General features: G+C 37.3%; 1 protein-coding gene across 1 annotated transcript in view; it reads left to right on the forward strand.

Moving 5' to 3' along the window:
* Positions 1-14,608, forward strand: part of CPE (carboxypeptidase E) — a 112,233-nt gene that overhangs the window by 83,345 nt on the left and 14,280 nt on the right. The window contains exons 3-5 of the mRNA XM_060093622.1: positions 1,642-1,809; positions 10,696-10,813; positions 12,020-12,202. Of these exons, the coding sequence (XP_059949605.1) occupies positions 1,642-1,809; positions 10,696-10,813; positions 12,020-12,202 (469 nt within the window). The remainder of the gene's footprint in view (positions 1-1,641; positions 1,810-10,695; positions 10,814-12,019; positions 12,203-14,608) is intronic.

Raw genomic sequence — 14,608 nt, forward strand, 5'->3', positions numbered from 1 at the left:
CATTCATGTGTGTGACTAGGTAAATTTCTTCCTAAAAATCTAGAAGTTTGAAAACTATCTACTGCCATTGAAGAGTGAGGCCATTGCTGTCTCTGAATGAGGCTATATCATAGCGCCCTCTACTGAAATCAAGGAATGAAGATTTTTGGCCCATGTTTCACTGATGTTTAATCCTTATCTATATGTGATGTGTAAAGTAAAAAACAAACAAACAAATAAAAACAAAACCCTCCTACCTACAAATCAAAATTAATTTAATACATTTTAACTGTTAGAGAAGCTGGGAAGTAATTATGTTTTCTCAGTTAAGTGTGCTCCCTTTTTGTTTAGACAGGGGTGGAGGACATTTTATTTTCTACAGTTTGAAGTAATTTTCTTATTTTACGGGAACATAGTAAAGCATGTATTTAGCATGTTAATCTATAGTGAAGAAGTTGGTTTGTACCTTAAAAATAAAAGATCAAGTGACCTGATAGTTTGACTTTGTAAGAAACCCAGACAGTGAATTTCTGTAAGTATAATATATAATTTCTAAAGTTATGAGAGAAAAGTTCTAGTAACATAGATAATTAAATTATTGACTATTTTAAGGTGATATTCAGAACTGTAAGACAGGATAGACAAAAAACTGTCATTGCTATTTTCTGTCTTATAGGTTTTTATTCCTCACAGTCTAAGGTATCTGAGTTTACATGACTTTAAGAATATGGGCATTATCTCTATATTAGAGATCTAGTATAATTTAACAGTAAAACAAGAAAATCTACATTATAGAATATAACTGAATATTCTGGAAATTTATTAAATTTCCAGATTATGTCATCAGTGAAATGAAAGGTTTAAAACTGAACAAAAATTTTTCAACTTACAAAGTTGAAGCAAAAGTTCTAGAGCTCATATTTTTTCATGAAGATGGTAAGAGAGAGGTATATTATTAATATGTAAATAACTTACGTTAAATTCATTTTAAGCATCTAACCTTCTTTAGTAATTTATTCTTTTGAATATTTAAAAGTAGTTGCTGTGGTTTTCAGAGGCAGTGAGCATTTTACTTAAACCAAGTACAGAGTGGCATGCTGTGAGACATGCCATCTACTACTAACACACATGGACATTTTTTGCAGTTTTTTTTTTGTTTGTTTGTTTGTTTACTTTTTTTTTTTTGCGGTACGCGGGCCTCTCACTGCTGTGGCCTCTCCCGTCGCGGAGCACAGGCTCCAGACGCGCAGGCCCAGCGGCCATGGCCCACGGGCCGAGCCGCTCCGCGGCATGCGGGATCCTCCCGGACCGGGGCACGAACCCGCGTCCCCTGCATCGGCAGGTGGACTCTCAACCACTGCGCCACAAGGGAAGCCCCTTTTTTTTGCAGTTTGATGTTGAATATCTTTTAAATAAAATTATTATTGACATTTAAAATATTGTTTGTTGAGAATATTTTCAAAACATCCGTAATATATACTTTAAACCTGATACTTTCATGTGTATATCAGTAAGATAGTGAAAATGCCATTGTAGGAGGATATTGTTGAAATGAATAATCTTAATAAATTAGTTTAAAAACCATTAATGAAGACCTTAAATAGATGGTAACAATAATAATAAATAACTGATGATTTTCCTCTGATTTTTTTGTTTTTTCAGCCTGGTGAGCTGAAGGACTGGTTCGTGGGTCGAAGCAATGCCCAGGGAATAGATCTGAACCGGAACTTTCCTGACCTGGACAGAATAGTTTATGTTAATGAGAAAGAAGGTGGTCCAAATAATCATCTGTTGAAAAATCTGAAGAAAATTGTGGATCAAAACACAAAGGTAGAGAACATGTATGGTTTTCCTGGGTTCTGTCTTCCAGCCTAAGGAAAGATGTCTATTATCTTCATCACAACGAGGGATGCAGGAGTGTTGTGAAAGCTTGTATGGGATAGTTCACTATGGCTGTGAAAGTCAAGGCTGGGACGCCTGGGGCCTGGAAACTAGTCCTGCCCCTAGAAGTGGTCAGGGGTTTAGGGAGTGGGAGGTAGGGACAGGGGTAGGAGGGAGAAACCAGTTGTCTAGAAAGTCTTTTTGGCCTCTTCAGAGGCCCTTTATCAGCACATCTGATTAGCAACTCCTACAGCATTCCACACTTGTTGACCTTTTTTTTATTTTCCAGAACTTTCTCCTCTTCTGCCTTGCACAACTGCACTTTCTCCTACCTCTTCTAGTATCTTTCAAACCACTCCTCAGTTTCTTTCCCTGCTTCTTCTGCCTTGGCCTAAACGCTGGCCTTCAGGGTCCCATCTGCTCCCCTCCTGTCTCTCCTTGGGTTTCCATCCTCTCCTGGACCTTCAGTGTTGTCCATTATACAAATTCTCCCAGATCTCTTTTGCTTGCTCACTGAGTCCCTTTATCTGGTGACACCTGGGGCCTCAAGCTCAGCATGACCAGAAATAAATCATTCCCTAAGAAAACACTATTCTCTCATTTACTTGATCATCAAAGCCTTGATTTTTCCATCTCTGTCACCACTCACCACCCATGTAACCAGATCTTGGCGATTTGGCCTCCTGACACCCTTCAGCCTCTCCTTCCTCTGCCAACTCAGGCCCTGTGGTTTGCTCTGACGAGGAAGGGAGCCCCCATTCCTGTTTTGGGTTCAGCCTCTCCCAGCTCCATTCAGTCTTCTCAAATTCATCCAGAGTGATCTTCATACACAAATTATTGCTCTATTGCTGAAAAACCCTAACCTTGCCAGGTCTCCACCGCCCAGAGGATAAAGGAAAAGACTCAAAATGTCAGAATAGTGTGATGGTTTATTGTGGAGGCTCTGGAGGCAGCCACCTTGCTTCAAATTCTGGTTCCGTCCTTGCTGTGTGAGTTTTGCAAAGTTCTGTAACCACTGTGTGCTTCCTCCCCGTCATCCGAAGTGTGGACGTGACTGTAGCATCCAGCCCATAGTGAGGTTATGAGGATTAGATGAACCAGTACATGTGAAGTGTTGGAGGCCAGGACCTGGAATTGTTACTGCTGTGTCAGCGTCATTGCTCAGTGCTCTGTTACAGACCACAAGGTCAGATGGACGCACACACCCACTAAACACTGGGTTTGAAGCTCATAACGTTTGAACACTATTTTCAGTTCCACAGAGGGGAGGCGAGCCCATCACAGAGGAACGGCAAGGACTGCTGGGGGCAGCCCCCACTGCGTCTTGTGTCTCTCCAGGCAATTCAACTCTGGCTTATCAGCTTCTTCTAGTATCTTTCCTAAGTGAGAGCTTGGAAAAGACAGTGTCTCCATTTTATTACAGCTCCAGGGCCATTCAAGTTTCCCTTGGCCCCTGGCAGCTTCCAGCTCAGCCACTCTTTAGTCTGGCTTTGATATACCATGTACTCCCTAAGCATACTGTCTTCCCTTTCCTTCCATGTCACCTCCTCTGTGAAGCCTTCCTCTCCTCCTCCAGACAGATCCTGTTGAGCCTGCCTTTATGTTCTTTATATATATTTCCAGTCTGGTGCTTATAGTTATATAGAACTTTATAGATGTTATATTTGTTTACACAGCTGTTTTTCTTTGTGATTCTGGATTTCAATCCCTTGATTACAGGAATTAGAATTCCTATTTGAGTCTGACTCATAGTAGGCTTGAAGCCTATCATGAATGAGTGCAGTCCAGCCTGGCAAGCAGATCGCAACACCAGCTGCTGGAGTTCCAGACATGCAGTCAGCACGTGGCTGGGACACTGGGTAGAGGATCCAGGAGAGAGGGAGTCTCAGCTTATTGGTCTAAAATTCTTCAAATTCTCCTGCCTGTATTTAGAGTTCATCCCAGAAACCTGGGCTGAGCCTACAAGTGGGGACTGGTCTGTGAAAAGGGCTGCAGGGGCTGAGGATTTTGGCAGAACTTGATAAGTGACTCACGTAAACACTCCTGTTTCTTTTTTTTTTTTTTTAATTTATTTATTTATTTTTGGCTGTGTTGGGTCTCCGTTTCTGTGCGAGGGCTTTCTCTAGTTGCGGCGAGCGGGGGTCACTCTTCATCGCAGTGCGCGGACCTCTCACTGTAGCAGCCTCTCTTGTTGCAGGGCGCAGGCTCAGTAGTTGTGGCTCACGGGCCTAGTTGCTCCTCAGCATGTGGGATCTTCCCAGACCAGGGCTCGAACCCGTGTCCCCTGCATTGGCAGGCAGATTCTCAACCACTGTGCCACCAGGGAAGCCCCAACACTCCTGTTTCTGAGTCACAGATTTGCAGTTTCTCAGCCTCTAAACCATCTTTCCCTGGAGAAGGGAGAGCTGGAAAAGCAAATGGCAGTGGTAATTAGAGGGGAAAAGAGGGTAGTCTTGTGTGATGACCTGTGAGGCCTAAGACAGAAATGAAAAACTGTTCTGGAAGCCCAGTGTGGGTATCAGCCCAAACTTTTGCCCATGCTGTCTGTTAAAACTAAGAAATGAGAGAAAGAATTCCTGTCACCTATCATAGAAGAATTGTGAAATAAACTCATGGTGACAGGATATGAGATTATCAGTCTTCATGTAAGTGCCTTCATTTTCAGCCAGCACTGCCTTCCTCTTCCTCAATGGGACTTGTATAATATTTATATTAGATGTTTTCATATTTCTAGTTTGAGCAATACTTTTTTAAAAAGATGCTTGTTCAAGTCACTTTAAAAAAAACTAGAGCTTTTATTTTAAAAAGTCTCAATGCCAATACTTTCTCTGGGTAAAGGTAAAATAAAGAAAAATGCATAAAAATTAAATTTTAGTCTCCTTTCTGGAACAGAAGCAAGATTTGTTACATCTTACTAAATCTTCAGTAAACCTGCTTAAATCACAGGATGATATCGCCCATGTCTGGCTCATCTCCTTTTTCCATCTTTGTCAATTAGACAGAGACAGTGTTTGGATGAGCCCAGTACAAGATACATAGTAGGCATTTCATTAATGTTATTACACATCACCCCTTTCTCACTTCCCCTTCTTGGCCTTGTAGTGGTGTGTGTGTATGTAGCTATGTGTGTGTGTGTGTGTTTGTGTGTGTGTGTGTATGTATTTACTGAGATATAATTAATGTATAGCATTATTTAATATGAGGTATACAACATAATGATTTGATATTTTATATATTGTGAAATTATCACCATAATAAGTCTAGTTAACATCCATCACCATACACAGTTACACATTTTTTTTCTTGCCGGGAGAACTTTTAAGATCTTCTCTCTTAGCAACTTTCAAATATACATTACGGTATTATTAACTATCTTCTCCATGCTGTACATGGCATGCCTAGGACTTATTTATTGTTTAACTGGAAGTCTGTACTTTTGACTCCCTTCACCTATTTCATCCACCCCCAGCCTCCTGCCTCTGGCACCCACCAATTTGTTCCGTTTCCTTAGAGTGGTTTTAAAATCTCTATGGTTGTAGGAATCAGGGGTTAAATATACAGCTTCCTTATTTACAACAGCCAAGATATGGAAGCAACCTAAGTGTCCATCAACAGAGGAATGGATAAAGAAGATGTGGTACATATATACAATGGAATATTACTCAGCCATAAAAGAGAATGAAATTTTGCCATTTGCAACAACATGGATAGACTTGGAGGGCGTTAAGCTAAGTGAAATAAGTCAGACAAGAGAAAGATAAATACTGTATGATATCACATATAGGTGAAATCTAAAAAAAGAACAGCCTAGTGAATATAACAAAAAAGAAGCAGACTCACAGGTATAGAGAACAAACTGGTGGTTACAGGGAAGGGGGAGGGGCAAGATAAGGGTCGTGGATTAAGAGGTACAAACTACTATGTATAAATAAGTAAACTACAAGGATATATTGTACAGCACAGGCAATATAGCCAATATTTTATAATAACTACAAATGGAGTATAACCTTTAAAAATTGTGAATCACTATGTTGTATACTGAAACATATAATATTGCACATCAACTATAAGTCAATTTTAAAAACTGTAGATTCCTGTGATTGCTGAATCAAGAAGTCTGGGGTGTATATGCTATGGGAATGAGTGATAGAGAGGAATTTACATTTTTACCAAGTCCTCCAGAGGCTCTCCTTGCTCTTCCAAACCTCTCTGAATACAAGGTCTCTCCTGCTCCCTGGAGTTCTTCCTGCTAAGTCATTCCTCATCTGCTCTCAAGCTCTTCAGCCTGGTCACTTCCACCATTATCTGGGCTCAGTACATAAGCATGGAAACAGAGTGATTAAATCAAATAATTATATTAAATACTTGTCTTTAATGGCTAGAGTGGTGAAGAAAATGGAATAAATATAGCTTTGATATATTTTAAGAGCCAAAGCCATCTACTTATAGAGCATAACATTTGAGCTATATTTACAGTCTTTAAATGGAAGTTTTAAAGATAGATCATAATTGGCTCTGGATTCTGTTAAGGGCTCCATCTAAGAGGTGCTCCAAAGCCTTCCCTATGGATTAGTTAAATATGTGATTACAATACAATACAGGAGATTTCAGCATTTAGTCAGCCTAAAAGACTCTATTAATAGTCAAAGAGAAATGGAGTTCAACTTATCAAATTGTGGAGTTTACTTGCTTGCTTTTGAACATCTAGTAACATGAACATTAGCAATAGTGTATGTATAGGAACTAACAATAGGCTAAACCTAATAGCCACATACGACTTTGTGTATTCAGGACTGTATCTTTTTTGTTCTTTTTCTCTTTTAAAAAAACAGCTTTGTTGAGATATGATTTACATACCATAGAACTCACCCATGTGAAGTGTACAATTCAGTGGTTTTTAGTACATTCACAGGTAATGAGCAACCAATACCACACAGTTTCGGAATATTTTTATCATCTCAGAAGGAAACCCCATACCCTTTAGCTATCACCCCACTATCCCTCCACCCCCACTCCAGCCTTAAACCACTAATCTGCTTTCTGTTTCTATGGATTTCCTTGTTCTGGCCACTTCATATGAGTGGAATCGTATAATATGTGGTCTTTTGTGCCTGGCTTGTTTCACTGAGCATGTTTTCAAGGATCATTTATGTTGTAGCCTGTGTCAGTGTTTCATTTCAGGACTGTATCTTTAAATTTGTTTCAAAAAACATTTTCTTTAAAAACTTTTTTATTACAAAATTAATATTTTATTATAAACAAAAAAAGCAAATATAAATAAGCAGAAAAATAACTCATTGCCCAACATTCTTAAATGACCGCCATTCACATTTTGGTATGTGTCCTTCAAAATTATTTCTTACACATGAATCAACATATAAATATATGGAAACATGCCATTTTGAACCCTTTCAGGTGAATAATAAATATAAGAGTACAGTCTGCTGCAGAATGGCATTGCCTCCTGAGCTCACATTCAAACCTATCCTTCGCTCTAGGGAGTATTTGCTTGATTCCCTATCCAAATCTACTTTATTTTTCCCCCCGAGACATTGGGAAGTTCCACCTCCTTCCTGAAATCCTCAGTGATTCTCCAAACCACAGAGATTTCTGTCTCGTCTGAACTCAGTGAAATATTTGTCAGAGCCAATCACTGGGTTTTGAATAAATAGGGAAGATGGGGCAGATGTACAAACAAGAGGACTGACAAGAAATTCAGCAGTAAAAGAAAAACTTCTGAACAGAATATTATAGAAGAATGTGTGATAAACCCATATCATATAATATTAATGCCATTCTTGAGCAATCGAGCCTAGTAAACCGTAAATTTGTTGCAAAAAAGCATAAACGTTATAGATTTTTTGATTAAATTGTCCTATATTAGTTATTTTAAAGTTGATTTAAATTAAAATTTAAACTGGATTTGATTTATTTATTTATTTTTCTGGATTTGATTTAAATTAATTTAAACTTTAGAAACAAATTTAAGTGTGTATAAGAATTTAGTTTATGGTAAGGGAGTGTTTCAGATTGTTATGGAAAGAATAGATTATTCAATAAATGGAATTGAGACAAATCCATCTCACAAATATTAGCATAGATCAAAATAAAATCTAGATGTATTATGACTTAAATATAAAAAGTATGAACCTAGTAAAAGAAAACTTTGGTAAATTTGTCATTTTTGGAGTGGGATAGAACTTTCCAAATCCCAGTACAGAAAACTGGTGTATGGTGGCCACTTAATAGTTATTGAATAAAGGAATGAAATATAATAGCAAAGGACAAGACCATAAAAAAAGATCAGTAGATTTGACAACATAAGTATCTTAATGTTTTATATTTTAATTATTATTATTCTTAAGTTTGAAAGGCAAAGAAACTTGGAAAATATCTATAATATGTAGTAGATAGAAGGTTAATGTTTTTAATAAATAAACAACTCTTGCAAATTAATAAGAAAATATACATTTCAATAGAAAAATCAGTTAAACCATGTATAAACATGTCACCAAAGAATAAACCTAAATGGTCACTAAACATATAAAAAACTGCTCTAGTTTTATTAATCAAAGAATGAAAATTTAAAAAATTCTATTTGTCATGTATCAAAGTGACAGACTTAAAAAACACATATCCCATGTTGGTAAGAGTAATTACAAATGACAGGTTTATTATACTGTTGCTGGGTACATTGTTGTATCTTTCAGGGGTGCAGTCTGGAATACATTAAAAAATTTTTTCTAAATGTGCCTAGTTTTTGGTCAATTCTTTCCATTTCTAGGGAAATTTCCCTTAAAAAAATATGGATCTGCACAAAGAGTGCAGCTATAAGTGTGTTCACAGCATTTTTTTCACATTAAACAAGTCAATACCCAGCAATTGGCAATCCACCCCCCACAGCTTTATTGAAGTATAATTGAAACATAAAAACTGTATAGATTTAAGATGTACAGTGTGATGATTTGATATATGTATATGCTGTGAAATGGTCACCACAATCAAGCTAATTAACACATCCATCACCTCACATAGTTATCTTTCTTTTTTCTTTTGTGGTGAGAACGCTTGTGACCTACTCTCTTAGCAAATTTCAAGTACACAATACAGTATTATTAAGTCATCTGGGGATACATTAGATTTCCAGAGCTAATTCGTTCTGTAACTGAAAGTTTGTACCCTTTGACCAACATCTTCCTATTTTCTCCTCCTCTTCCACCAAGTGGAGATCCCTAGTGCTTGTGTAGTAGCTCTGAGCCAGACTGCTGGGTTTGAGTCCAGTCCTACCACTCCCAATGAGGTGGCCTCATGCTATTCCCCGACTTCTCTGTGTCTCACTTTACGCATCAGTAAAGTGGGGTATGTGCAGTCCCTATCTAATAGGGTGGATGTGAAAATCCAGTGTGTCACACAAAAGTGTTTAATAAGTATTAGTTGTTATTTGTTCCATGTTTAAGAATATGTCCATACATTGGACATATTAAAACATGTCCAGCCATTAAAATAATAATTCAGGATATTCAGTGACATGAAAAAGTGTTATCTGTTGAGCAAAATAGGTGGCATACAAAATGGTATATAAATGATATTAATTTCCTTTGTGTTTATCTCCTCTACATTTTTTACAATGAACATATTTTTTATAGTGAGAATAAGATAAACCAAACAAATAATAAAGACAATATCCTATTCTAAATCACAATCACAATTAGGAGTAGCTTACATGAAAAATAGGATAGTTTTGATACATTAAAGCTGACATACTGAAAATAATGTGGGATTTATAGTTTATGTACTGGATTTGAATCTTAAATGTCTGAACTTGGACACATCATTAACACTCCCAACTCTCAGATTCTCCCCTGCAAAATGGGGATGTATATCCCCTATCAAATGGGGGTGTTGTGAAGCTCAATAAAATAGTGTATGTGAGAGCTATTCATAAACTGAACTGAGACATACAAATATAAGATCTAATTATAACCATCAAAACCTACTGATGCTTTTAGTTATTCTGTCCCAAAGAACAATATGAATCATATCTCCAGTAAAAAGCTTTCTTTTTTTTAAATCATAGAGGTACTTGGTAGTTTGAGAGTCTTCCTAGTTGCTATTAAAAACTCATCACATAAAAGTATCAAGCTTTTGGCTCAGTTTAATTCTTTGGTATACATTTCTTTCCTCCTTTGTTTTGCTTCCAAGGTACGAGGGGCTGTGAATCATTCGAAAGACAACATGAATTCCTGAAACTTTTGCCTTTGTTTTAAAATTTAAGACGATCATCCCAAAGTAAACTATATGATGGTGAAATCTGGAACAGACCCAATTTAATTTTTTTCTTAGGAAAAATGTTTAAAGTAGTTGAAGGGAATTGGAAAAATAGTAAGCAAAAATTGGAAGGAAAATCTACCATATGTTTCTTCAGTTGCACCACCACAGAGAAAGAACCCTGTTCTGCGGGTCAGCTATTTTCTTTTCTCCTTGTCTTATGCTTAGTTATTATTAACAAAGATCAGATGGAGTTGTGCCCGAATTTGTAAGTGATTTGTATGCTGTTTTTCAAGTTACAAAGAAAGAAAAGCTGGCAGCTTTTAAGTAGAACTTTCATGGAAATAGAAATATTTTTTATAAGTCTGAGAAAGATAGAGATGGGGAATGCTGCTCCTTTCTTTCTTTCTATGAAAACGATCACAGAGTGCTTGGAATATGACCAGCTTTCAGTTGTTGTTTTTGGTTTTTGTTGTTGTTTTTACATTTTCTATGTCTTTTCTGTCAAGTGATCCCACCAATGACTGCCACATTTAGAATACTTTTAATCTCTAATCTTTAATACAGCTTGCTCCTGAGACCAAGGCTATCATTCATTGGATTATGGATATTCCTTTTGTGCTTTCGGCCAATCTTCATGGAGGAGACCTTGTGGCTAATTACCCATATGATGAGACACGGAGCGGTAGGTGTCCTTCCTGCTTCTCTAATTGGTTCAAGGTTTACAATTCGTTTACAAGAGTGTATTGGATGATTTCTGTAATATTCTTTTAAGGGACTGGTCATTCATTGATTTTGCCTGTAGAAATACATCTAGTGAACTGGAATATCCCCTATTTCATGTGGTATTGGCATATATATCTGGCAGAAAAAGACTATAAATTAAAAAAAATGTTTAGGTGAAGAGAAACATGATCTTGACTGAATACTTAGAGAAGAGAAAGGGAGAAAACAGAAGTAATGAACTTGGGTCACTCTTGGACTCTGGTAAAATGGAGGAATAATGGAATTTATGTAGGTTTATGTACAAGATAGCTTAAAAATAGAGGCAGCCTTTTGGCACTCCATCAGGGCCCATATACATCTCTGCATGTGTCTTTTTGTGCACTCACACTTCTGCATTTGGAACTGTTTCTTGGTGGTGTCAGGGAGGGGAAGTGATGCTTTGGTTTCCTTTAACTAGTTTTAGTTAAGCTTTAACTAGTTTTAGTTAAGCACAGCAAACTTTAGCCAGATAGATATTATCAGCTTAATTTTTGTTGTTCCAGGAAATTTCCTGCTTTGAATGGATTCTCAGGAGGCTTTGAAAAATTAGGTCTTGTAAACACAGGATAACTGTAGGTATTGGAAACCGAGTTTTGAAGAGTCTTTGGTAAAACATCCTTAAAATTTGGAGATTTTGTGGTTTGTCAATAGCTGGAAATTTAAAGGACTGGCATAGTTGATAATACAAAATAAGAATACCGTGTACTAAAATAGATATTATTTATTTCAGTAATACACATAGGAAATTTTTTAAAACTGTAAATTTAGATACTGAAAAATATGTGTGAGAGTGGTTCATAGTGTCTGTGGAGTTAACAATGGAAATCTCCTTGCTGTCTTCCCAAGTCCAATTTACTATGAACTTGTCACCTTTTCTTGTGAAGCTTTCAATTCATAAGCAGAATGTACATTCTACACAGTTTCTGCTTTGTGGTATTAGGAATGGACGTTATACAACCTAAAAACTAAGGTGTAATTGTTGAGTACGTAAACCTTCAGTCCTTTCCCATAGTGATGTAGCTAAAAAATACGTCAGCAAGAGATCAACAACAAATCACTCTTCAGAAAACACGCAGTGCTCCTCAGCCTGTGTCAGTTTCTTTAGTCTTGTGGGTTTATTTTCCAGGTAGTGCTCATGAATACAGCTCCTGCCCAGATGATGACATCTTCCAAAGCTTGGCTCGGGCGTACTCGTCCTTCAACCCTCCCATGTCGGACCCGGATCGGCCCCCGTGTCGCAAGAATGATGACGACAGCAGCTTCGTAGAAGGAACGACCAATGGCGCAGCGTGGTACAGCGTGCCTGGAGGTGAGTTTCCCTTTCGCTCTTTATGTGATTAGTGGCTTTTAAAAAATAATTACCGTTTACATTTAGGGAAACTTCAATCTTCAATCATTAAGAAATAGACTGAACCTATAGTTCATCCATTAAAATTTGTCCGCTTTCTGCATGAATGATTGCTATGTATAGTTTTTTGTTGATTTTTAAGAATCAAGATGCTAATTGAAGAGCTGTAGTAAACGAACTGAAGACATCCGCTGGGAAAATATAGATTGAATATTGTTAATTACCCTACTTTTCAAATTCTGGCCTTAGAAAATAAGATACCATCCCGGTTATATGTTTGTTAGTCATGCTTCGATTGTAGGTAAATGTATATTTTAGAAGGCTGGCTTTGGCCTTTTGTATATCTTGGTCCACATACCATTTGTTTTTATTTAAAAAATTTCACTTCGTGTGGAATGTTTATTTTGTATTTACTGCTGCAGTAAACACTATTATTAGATCAGGAAGCACTTCACCTTTTATTGGGTCTGGAAAGGGAAAAGCCCACCTCAGCACAGCTGGAGGAAGCATCTCTAGACACCAAGGCAGCTCATGTGGCAATCTGTTCTAGTATGGACTTTGAAGAGCTCTCATTTTTCAGGCTACCTGGATCACTCATAGTTGTGTAATATTGCCTCTACCAAGGATGAAGAGTGAAATGTAAAGATACTGATTTTCTTTTCCTCTGCCTAAGAACAATTTTCTGTGGCCTACCTGGAAGTGAAAAGAGAATTTAGGACAGTAGCAGCAGTGGATAATTATAGGATTTTGGTTTGTTTAATTATGCTTTTTTTTTTTGGTTGAATTATGCCCTGAGAAAAATATTCTTCCAGATTTTTTCTTTCTGATATATGTTTATTCTGTTTTTTTTATTTTTTTTTTTTTTTATTTTTTTTTTTTTTTTTTTTTTTTTGCTGTACGCGGGCCTCTCACTGCTGTGGCCTCTCCCGTTGCGGAGCACAGGCTCCGGACACACAGGCTCCGCGGCCATGGCTCGCGGGCCCAGCCGCTCCGCGGCATGTGGGATCCTCCGGGATCGGGGCACGAACCCGTGTCCCCTGCATCGGCAGGCGGACTCCCAACCACTGCGCCACCAGGGAGGCCCTATTCTGTTTTTTTTTTTAAAAAATTTAGGTATAACTGATATACAATATTATATAAGTTACAGATGTACAACATAGTGATTCACAATTTTTAAAGGTTGTACTCTATTTATAGTTATTATAAAGTATTGGCTGTATTCCCTGTGCTATACAATATATCCTTGTAGCTTATTTTATATATAGTAATTGTACCTCTTAATCACCTACCCCTATCTTGCCCCCCACTTCCCTCTCCCCACTGGTAACCACTAGTTTGTTCTCTATGTCTGTGAGTCTATTTTGTTGTTGTTATTGTTATATTCACAGCTTTATTTTTTGGATTCCACATATAAGTGATATCATACAGTATTTATCTCTCTGTGTGACTTATTTCACTGGGCATAATACCCTCCAACTCCATCCATGTTGCTGTAAATGGCAAAATTTCATTCTGTTTTATGGCTAAGGCATATTCCATTGTGTAAATATACCACATCTTCATCCATTGATCTGTTGATGGACACTTAGGTTGCTTCCATATCTTGTCAATTGTAAATAATGCTGCTATGAACATTGGGGTGCATGTAACTTTTTGAATTAGTGTTTTTGTTTTTTTTGGATATATACTCAGGAGTGGAATTGCTGGGCTGTATGGTAGTTCTATTTTTAGTTTTTTCAGAAACCTTGTTTTTCACAGTGGCTGCACCAATTTAAATTCCCAACAACAGTGTTGGAGGGTTCCTTTTTCTCTGCATCGTTGTCAACCTTTGTTATTTGTGTTATTTTTGATGATAGCCATTCTGACAGGTGTGAGGTGATATCTAAGTTTGGTTTTGATTCACATTTCTCTGATGACTAACGATGTTGAGCATCTTTTCATGTGCCTGTAGGCCACCTGTGTGTCTTCTTTGGAAAAATTTCTATTCAGGTCTTCTGCCCATTATTTAATCAGGTTTTTTTTTTTTTTTTGATGTTGAGTTGTATAAGTTCCTTATGTATTTTGGATATTAACTCCTTATGCAATATATGATTTACAAACACTTTCTCCCATTCCTTAAGTTGCCTTTTCACTTTGACCATATCCTTTGCTGTGCAGAAGCTTTCAGTTTGATGCAGTCCCATTTATTAATTTTTGCTTTTGTTGCTTGCGCTTTTGGTGTCATACCCAAAAAACTTTACTAAGACCAGTATTGGGAGCTTTGTCTCTGTTTTCTTCTAGGAGCTTTACAGTTCAGGTCTTGCATTTAAGCCTTTAACCCATTTTGAATTAATATTGGTGTATAGCATAAGATAAAAGTCCAATTTC

This window comes from Mesoplodon densirostris, chromosome 1, assembly GCF_025265405.1.
Source record: "Mesoplodon densirostris isolate mMesDen1 chromosome 1, mMesDen1 primary haplotype, whole genome shotgun sequence".
In the NCBI taxonomy this organism is placed as follows: Eukaryota; Metazoa; Chordata; class Mammalia; order Artiodactyla; family Ziphiidae; genus Mesoplodon; species Mesoplodon densirostris.